This window comes from Nomascus leucogenys, chromosome 12, assembly GCF_006542625.1.
Source record: "Nomascus leucogenys isolate Asia chromosome 12, Asia_NLE_v1, whole genome shotgun sequence".
NCBI lineage: Eukaryota > Metazoa > Chordata > Mammalia > Primates > Hylobatidae > Nomascus > Nomascus leucogenys.
The window spans coordinates 88,674,003-88,683,162 of NC_044392.1; the positions used below are offsets into that span (position 1 = coordinate 88,674,003).

General features: G+C 46.2%; 1 protein-coding gene across 1 annotated transcript; it reads right to left on the minus strand.

The window, feature by feature from the left end:
• Nucleotides 1–5,551: 5,551 nt before the first annotated feature.
• On the minus strand, nt 5,552–8,767 carry CCN1 (cellular communication network factor 1). Its single transcript, XM_030825126.1, has 5 exons — nt 8,214–8,767; nt 7,682–7,895; nt 6,976–7,332; nt 6,634–6,842; nt 5,552–6,518 (listed from the first exon to the last, which is right to left on the minus strand). Exons 1-5 carry the CDS (start codon nt 8,274–8,276, stop codon nt 6,216–6,218), a joined length of 1,146 nt encoding a protein of 381 aa, XP_030680986.1. The 5' UTR covers nt 8,277–8,767; the 3' UTR covers nt 5,552–6,215.
• Nucleotides 8,768–9,160: the final 393 nt, after the last annotated feature.

Consider the following 9,160-nt stretch of genomic DNA (forward strand, 5'->3'; position numbering starts at 1 on the left):
CCTTTCCTTCAGGGCAGCAAGTTCCCCCAGGCCCTGGGAAGGTCCAGAGATGCCATCCAGGATCTAGGGACTCAAGTCAACAACCTTAGAAGTCTATCTGGCGCTTTACACTACCGTGCCTAAGCTAGCACTCAAACCATGAGACACAGTCCTTCCCACTCTTCCATCCGCTTTTCAGAGGAAGAGGAGCCTCACCCTGTAGCCACCACCACCATGGACCCAAGAGGAGTACTGCCAGGCTACCACTGATATTCTTCTCAGGCCTAAGGGCTCTTCAGTCAGCTAGTGGTGAATGGTGCCAGGCCTGGGATTCACCTTTCAGGCCAGTGGGCTCTTCTCTGGCCCAGGGCAGGTCCAGAAGTGCCATTCAAGACCCAAGGCCTGGAATTGGGGCCCCAAGACCCCTCTTGGTATTATCCTCCACTGTGGCTGAGCTGGTACCTGTCATGCAATACAAGGTCCCCTTTGCTTTTTTGTCTGCTTTTTTCAAGCAGAAGGAGTCTCTCATCATAGTCACAATAGCTGGAAATGTGCTGAGTCTCACCTGAAGTCATCACATCTCAAAGTCTCACCCAAGGCCCACAGCATACTATCTGGGTATCACTGCTGGTTATTCAGGGCCCAGGGGCTCTTTAGTCAGCAGGTAACAGGTCTTGCCAGCTCTGAGTCCTTACTTTGAAGGTAGCAGGTTCCCTTCTGGCCTAACATGTGTCTAGAAATGTGGTTGGCAAGCTAGGACTTGGAATGGGGGCCTCACAACCGTGACCTGTGCCCTATCCCACTGTGGCTGAGCTGGTATCCAAGATGCAAGACAAAGTCCTCCTTATTCTTCACTCTCTTCTCCTCAAATGGGAGGTAGGGGTCTCTTTTGGAGCCACAAGCTGTGCTGCCTGGGTTTGGGGAAAGGGTGATGCAAGCTCTCCCTTAGCTGCCCCAACTGGTATCTCAGTAAGTCACATGCCCTTAAAATCCACCTGCTCTGAGCCCAGCTCAGTGCCAGGACTTGCAGTCCTTACAGCCAAGACTGCCTTTTAAGTTTATTTACATCCCCAAGGCACTTCAGCCCATGGTGGTAAGGCTTGCCAAGCTCTTATCACTGGGATGGGTGATTCTCCTCTGGCTAGGACAGGTCTGAATGCTTCCTCCATGGGTGGGCATCTCTGCTGTGACAGGGCAGCACTGTGTTCCAGGCAGTCTCCCAGTTGCTGTGCTCTCCCTCTCCCAAGAGTACAGATTCTCTGCACCATGTGGCTGCTGCCAGAGAATGGGGGAGGGGTGGTGGCAGTGATTCAAGACTGTCTTTCCTACCCTCTTCAGTGCCTCTTTCAACGATAGGAAGTTAGAAACTGGTACTGAGTGCTCACCTGAATTCTGGTTCTTGTAAAGGTTCTTTTTTGTGTAGGTAGTTGTTAAATTTGGTGTTCCTGAAGGGGGGGATGATTGCTGGGGATTTTTGTTCCACCTTTTTGCTCTGCCCTTTAAAAAACTTCTTGGTGTAAGGAACCATTAATAATTTAGACTGGGTGGTGAGGAAAGGTTGCTAAGAAGGTAGCATTTGTGCTGAGACCTACATGCCAAGAAGAAGCCTAGGTGAGGGGAAGGGGCGTTTGAGGCAGAGGAACGCTAGTGCAAAGGCCCTGCAGGGGAACTTGCTTGGCTTTTTCAAAGAAGAAGAAAAGGCAAGTGGAAGTATAGTGAATGAGGGTGAATGGTAAGAAGTAGGCTGGGTCCAGGACCTGGGTGCCAAGTAAGAAGCTAAATCTCTACTTCGACAGCAGTGGGACACCATTGGAGCCTTTAAGCCAAGGATCCATATAGTCTGATTTACATTTTTAAAGAATCAGTTTAAAAATGTAAAAGGGCGAGAATGGAAACCAATGATATTTTGCTTATCTATTGCTATGTAACAAACAAACCCAAAACTTATTTCTTTAAAATTACCATATTGGTTTGCCCACTATTTTGTGGGTCAGGAACTATAGGAAGGACTCAGCTGGGCAGCTCATCTCTGGTTCACAAGACATCAGCTGGGGTGGCTGAGGCTGGAGGATTCACTTCCAAGATGGTTTCTTCACGGACAGGTGTAATGCCCAAGTGCTCCTGGTCCTTTCTCTTTCTCCACGTGGCAACTCATTCTCTAAGGCCTATCCATGTGGCTTCAGCTTCTCACAGTCTGCTGGTCTCAGAGTAGTTGTACTTCTTACATGGAAGCTCATTTCTAAGAGAAAGGATGGAGGAACTCCTAGCCATTACTGCACGTGGAACTGGTACCACATTGCATTGCTTCCTCCACGTTCACAGGTCAAGAGCTCACCCAGATCCAAGAGGGTGGAGAAATAGACCCCACCTATTAATGGGGGAGCAACACAGTCACATTGCAGAAGGGCACATGGAGTGGGACATATTGTTGCCGCCACCTTTGGAAAATACAATATGCTGTAAATGAGGAGGCCATTCTGGTAACTCAGACAAGGGATGATGGTGGTCTCATCTGGAGGTTTGCTCTGGAGATGAGAAAGGGGTAGATTCAGAATGTATGAACAGAATACATGGAAACAGCAAAGCAGTAACAAATGCATCTGAGTATTTGTTAATTGTAGTTTATAAGATTACATGGATGAATATTGCCCACCACCAATGAAGTAAGTCACAGATATATCTAATCTATTTGTAGGACAAATGGATCATTGTCTTGTTTCAGAATATGCTTTGTTTTAAAGCGTCAGTTGTTTAGGGCAGGGAGTTAATGAGGCCTGGATAGGGCTATACAGTGAGGTTAAAGTACGGACCTGTAGACTCTGAGATCCAGGGATTGCTCTGTCCTCTAACCAAGGGTTCTTTAGAAAGTAAAGGGGGGAGTCTAGCCACAGTACATTTTCAAAGGCTTCATGGAAACAAGTGCATTTGATGACAGAAAGGCTTGAGCAGTTTTCAGTTCACACATGTGGTTACTTGAGGAGACAAAGGTTTTAAGGTATGAGAGCCAATGTACCAAAGTGGGTATATGAGAAAGGGTTTTTGGGGTGACAAAAATGCTGAAAGCTATTTATCTACTTTAACATGAGGGAGTAAAACAGAAACTTGCCCAGAGTCACCTAGTGAATTCATGGCAGAGCTGGTGCTAAAAGACATGATTCCGTGGGATTCTTTCCACTGTATCACCTGCCATTCTTCCCAGAGCATAGCTTTGCTCTGTACTGTGGTCATACTGAACCACTGCTATTGCTCAACTGACTTTCAAATAGTGCCAGAAGGCTGCAAGAAGAGGTTGTGAACAAACCAAGACTGTTCCCTTTGTTGGAAAACATAACTCTAAAATATGCTTTGCTAATTTTGACTCAGTTGTATCTCTTTGTGGAGCAGACAACACATATGTTCATATGAAAAAATAGTCATAGTGAGACTACTTGCTGTGCTGCTAAATGTCCCATAGAGTATTTCTTAAAATTCATGGAATGCCTAAGATTCTGAGATCACTCTCTCAGTTCTAAAATCTCTACCAAAAAACAGCTCAAGGCCACCAGGATCTTTTGGATTGAAAAGCAAGAACAACCCAAGGTCTTTACTGTGCATGAGAAGGTACATATATATTATAATGAATATTTCTATATGTGACTTCTATTTCATGTATGCAGATGCATAATTTTTGGTTTGTTTTCTCAATATTTAAAGTGGGCAGAGCTCCATTCTGGATGTAGGTAAAACTTACATGTTCTAAATATCATAATTTTATTCTCCACTACTTTTAATTTCTTCAGTTTTTTTCTGTAGCTAAACAAAAGACATAATTTGCTTGTATTCATCTTCTTTATTAACTGAACACACTTATTGTAAATGGAATTGGCACTTTCAATCACCCTCATTGTATTTACCAGGATGAGATTAATAACCCAAAGATTCAGTGTTTTCCCATACTAGGTTCTGTTTCACATTTGAGCTTATTTGGACAAATACTACTTTCCTGCACACTGAAAGGATCTATAAAATATTGCTCCTTGATCTCTGCATAAGAAGCGATTTGTTGGACTCCAGTGTTGGAGGGCAATACTTCAGGCTTGATGCTTGGGAATGTGTAAATCTTGCCTATGGATTTAGATGTCTGTTCAACAAGATTGCACCACAAAAACCTCACACCTTTATTATGTTTCACATGTTACATTGCACTGACAAGTTTAACTGCATCCACGACTGGGCCAGGTGGTGTTTAAATTCTCAAATACCTTAACATTTGAATGCCTCAGGCAAGAAAACTGACTGTTCAGAAGGCACAAGCTGTGATATTTCAGGCAAGTCAAAATCAGAAGTGACGGCTTTTGGCCGTAGATTTTACTAGTGCATTTATATTAACCTTTATGCATTTCCATAAGGCTTTAAAACCATTGCTTAGGCAGTATTTTTCTGTGGGTCTTCATTAAAGTATGGATATTATTTAATCTACTTGGAAAAATCCCTTCAGGATCCCAGGAGCTGTCCCCCTCCATTCCTTTTAAAAGTACTTTCTCTTCTGCCCAAAAACTCAAGTACTCTCTTAACTAAGTGCAGACTGAAATATTTCACTATGGATTTGGACAGGAGCCAACACTGATGATGAAAGGAAAACTTCTCCCTATAAAAGGTTTATTGTCAGCGCTTTCTAAAGATGAAGATGCTTCTGAAACAGGCTACCGACATTTTCACAAACATTGACACAGCCTTCTCAACCTCTCCTAGACCTATGATTTGGGTCCCTTTCTTTTAGGAATGCTCTGGACCTTTAACCTTCTGAATAGCCAACTCTATATAACTGCTCCCTCCCCCATCAATATAACATATATTATAAAAAGGAAAGGGGGATGGGGTAGCTTGGCCCTCACGCAATTGGAAAAGTACTTGAAATTCCTTGCATTCCTTTGCATTTAACAGCATGTTTACCTAATCACCGGCTTATTAGGATTAACACAAGTCATGCTTCAAGCTCATTTAGTGAAAACAAACTGACTCCTATAGACTCAGATTTTTCCTGATAACAGCCAAGGGTAAATTTCTAAGTAGTTCTCCTAATTTTTAGGAATGGTATTGGGAAAATATAAAGTTTTAAACAAGTAAGTCTTTAGAATACATTAATTATATTCAATCTTGCCCATGGATCTGGATGTGGGCAGCCTGAGTTACAGACTACCTCTTTTCATTAAAGGGTTTCTCTACTAAAGTGACATGCCCACTAACCTGGTGATTAAAATAATAAATTATTATAGCCATCTCACAGAGTGATGGAGACCCTTAGGCTTTACATTCTGATGAACATAAAGCGCTGTTTTCTTAAATCACAAATTTAGCTTCAGAATCTTTCTTGTGCTTCATACAATGTCGTGTTCAATACCTGTTTTTTAAACATTACTTTACATGCAAAGACTTTACTGAAAGTAAAGGTATAAAAGCAATCATCTCATTTTAATAGCTTAATTCACTGCTGTATCCCAATAAGTCCTGTTTGAATAATTGAGTACGTGAGCTAGGTTGTTCCTAATGACTTTGGAGCACCTCTAAAAATACTGAATGGCATACACTCAGATATTAGGTAAATATTTCTTTATTAAATGGTTAATTCCATAAATAAAATCTTTTCACTGAATATAAAATTAAAATCATTTACAAATTATTCCAGTATTACATTTCCCCTCCCTCCCCAAAAGCTACATTTTGATAAATAAAACATTCAGTCTTAAAACACCTGATTTCTGTTTGCAGTTTAGAGTGCAGATAGCTGCCTCTCACAGACACTCATGGAGTGTCCCCCTTCAGGAAGGGATGGAATGCCCTCCCATTACTTTTGTCAAAGGATGAATAAAAGCTTTAAACTGTCCAACTAATCTTATTATCTCTTTTACGACTGTAGAACCCCAAAAGGAAAAAAGCCTAGAGAAAATATGCTTAGCAAATAATTTACAAACAGAAAACAGAAAGTCATCAACACCACAAGCTTCAAAATGAAGCAGTAACATGTGCTCCAATACTATGAAGCAAAGTATTCTCAAATCGTGGCTGCATTAGTGTCCATCTGCACCAGCACCCTTGGCAGTTTTGAAATACCTTAATGCTCCTCAAGAATGAGCAAGGCTTCCTTTCTACAATGAGTCCCATCACCCACACCGCCCCCACCCATTTTCTCCATGATTCTGATTCTGACACTCTTCTCCCTTGTTTGTCTAGGTGTGCCCTGGAAACCCAGGTAGCATTTAGTCCCTAAATTTGTGAATGTCATTGAACAGCCTGTAGAAGGGAAACGCTGCTTCATTGGCATGCGGGCAGTTATAGTTGCATTTGCAGGACTGGATCATCATGACGTTCTTGGAAAATGTCTCCCCATCTTCGCAGCGGAACCGCATCTTCACAGTCCTGGTCAGCTGGGGCGTGCAGCATCGCCCGTCCACGCAGGAACCGCAGTACTTGGGCCGGTATTTCTTCACACTCAAACATCCAGCATAAGTAAACCTGACTGGTTCGGGGGATTTCTTGGTCTTGCTGCATTTCTTGCCCTTCTGTAAGAGAGAGGAGAGAAGGAAAGTTAGGGGTGATATTTCTCTTTCTTCAAAAAGATGTTCACATCCCACCCATCTGCCAGGCAGCAGTCTACACGTCCCTGAAGGAACTTACTTTCAGGCTGCTGTACACTGGCTGTCCACAAGGCCGCACCTCACAAATCCGGGTTTCTTTCACAAGGCGGCACTCAGGGTTGTCATTGGTAACTCGTGTGGAGATACCAGTTCCACAGGTCTTTGAGCACTGGGACCATGAAGTTGTTTGAACAATACATTTCTGGCCTTGTAAAGGGTTGTATAGGATGCGAGGCTCCATTCCAAAAACTAGAGAGACAAATAAGAGGGAAGACTTCTCAGAGGCATACCGACACAAACAGGCTCAAGTACTCATTTCTACAAAGCTTTAGACCAGAAATGCATCTCAGTACAGTGTCTGAAGTGCTCAGTCTCCACTTACCAGGGAGCCGCTTCAGTGAGCTGCCTTTTCCAACTGCAATCAATTCATTGTTTCTCGTCAACTCCACCTCGGAGGCATCGAATCCCAGCTCCTTGCCAAGGAGGTCGTCCTGGTCCTCCATGGGGTCCTTGATACTATCCTCGTCACAGACCCACTCCTCGCAGCACTGCCCGGTAACTTTGACCAGCCGAGGGTTGGGACAGCCCAAGTTGGGGAGAGATAGTTCTTGGGGACACAGAGGAATGCAGCCCACGGCGCCATCAATACATGTGCACTGATGTTTACAGTTGGGCTGGAAACTTTCGCCGTTTTGGTAGATTCTGGAATTATATTCACAGGGTCTGCCCTCTGACTGAGCTGCAAAGATCACCAAAAGAGAAAGGTAGAAAGGGATAAAGTTAAGATTCCAAACCACCGCCTGAAACTCATACATATTTTCTGCTGTTAAATTCAATTTATGGTAAAGTTCCTACAATTCCCTGGAGACTCCAGACCAGAACAATAAGTTAGTCAGGAATCACTTTTCCGTATGCACTTTCGTTGGGCCCAGACACACTGAATTGCATTCCAGACTGCTGAAATCATGTGCCTTTCTGCCAAGCTACCAACAACAAAGCATCACCATACATGGTCTCAAAATTACTAAACTTCTGGACTATGGGGACTAGTATTTTTTTTTAAAGGGGCCAAACCACAAGCATCTTACCTCTGCAGATCCCCTTCAGAGCGGTGGAGCTGGCGCCGAAGTTGCATTCCAGCCCCTTGGTGTGGTCGCAGGGCTGCGTTTTGCTGCAGTCCTCGTTGAGCTGCTTGGCGCAGACCTTACAGCAGCCGCAGCCGTCCCGGACCAGCCCGACTCCCGGCGCGCACTTGGGCGCCTCCAGGGGGCAGTGGCAGGCAGCGGGGCAGGTGGAGAGCGCCTGGAAGGGGGAGAAGAAACGCGTGAGACTCGGCGCGGTGCGCAGGAGGGGCCCCGCGGCTGCCCGCAGGAAGGGACAGGGGTCTCCGACCCTGTCGACAAGAAGCCTCTGATCCCGTCCAGCCCGGCCACTTCGGAAGGCTGCTCCCACCAAGAGGTCCCGACACGTCTTCGGGGGGAGGGGGAGAGTGCTTAAAGAAACGGCTACCCGCAAACGACCGCGAACTTTTTAACTTTTCCTGCCGTGGGCAATCTGGGACCAGGGGAAGGGGCTGGAGAGCGGACGGGGAATCGGTGGCAAAGGGAGAGTCCAACTCACCAGCCTGGTCAAGTGGAGAAGGGTGACGACTAAGGCGAGCGCCCTGGCGATGCGGGAGCTCATTGTGGCGCGCAGGAGTAGCCCGGGGCGAGCGCGGCGACGAAGACGCCAAGCTGGTGCGCAGCGGAAAGGCCGTGCGCAGCGGGGTCGGGGTAGCGGCGCGGTGGGCCCGGTGGGCAGGGAGGCGAGGGCTGGGCGGCGGGCGGGCGTCTTTCGCTCGAGGTCCCGGCGGAGAAGGCGCGGAGGGTGCGGGCGCTGCTCGGGGGCGCTCTCGCTCGCGGTCTGCCCAGGCGCCCCGGAGCCCGCCTTTTATACGGGCCGGCGGAGGCGCCGCGTGTTGCAGTGACGTCGGCTCTGTCTGCGCGTTCCAGAATTCTCAAACATCTCAGGAATGCTGGTTGGCGCGGGCTGCTGCCAAGCGCCTCCCCTGGCTTCATTGCACCTTTGTGTGTGTGTGTGTGTGTGTGTGTGTGTGTGTGTGTGTGTGTGTCCCAGACCCGTCAAGAAAACAGTTCGTTTTTTCCACCTTAAATTACGACTTATGTTGGGAAGGGTTCTTTGGGGCGTGATGGTGGTGATGGTGGTTGGAGGGTCGTGAGGGGCAAGGGGGGCCAGTTCAGAACTTTGCCTGGACTGGGTGGGTGGGAGGACCTGAGAGGGAAGAACAAAAGTCGTTTTGTTTTGTGATGCTAGTTGACCGGGCAGCCACTGAAGCCCTCACCCGGGAAGGCAGTGAGCTGTTTGCTTGTTTACAGCGAAGGTGAGAGGCAAGTTATCTGTTCAAAGAGTAGAACGGGGAAGAGGAGTGTGTCTCTGAGCCAGGAATATTTGTGGACTTCAAAGAGGCGTGTTCGGAACAAGTCCCAAAGCTTTGGCATGATGTTTATTAGCAAAGTTCAGTGAATTGCAAATTAATACCCACAGTGGCATTTATGAATGAAAAGGCT

What these genes read in the sequence shown, in the direction of transcription:
- CCN1 (XM_030825126.1), bottom strand. Translation starts at nt 8,276, where the DNA reads ATGAGCTCCCGCATCGCCAGGGCGCTCGCCTTAGTCGTCACCCTTCTC. An exon ending in TTCTCCACTTGACCAGGCTG is followed by an intron (nt 7,896 to 8,213) that starts GTGAGTTGGACT and finishes TCCCCCTTCCAG; the next exon opens with GCGCTCTCCACCTGCCCCGC. An exon ending in CTCACTGAAGCGGCTCCCTG is followed by an intron (nt 6,843 to 6,975) that starts GTAAGTGGAGAC and finishes TTGTCTCTCTAG; the next exon opens with TTTTTGGAATGGAGCCTCGC.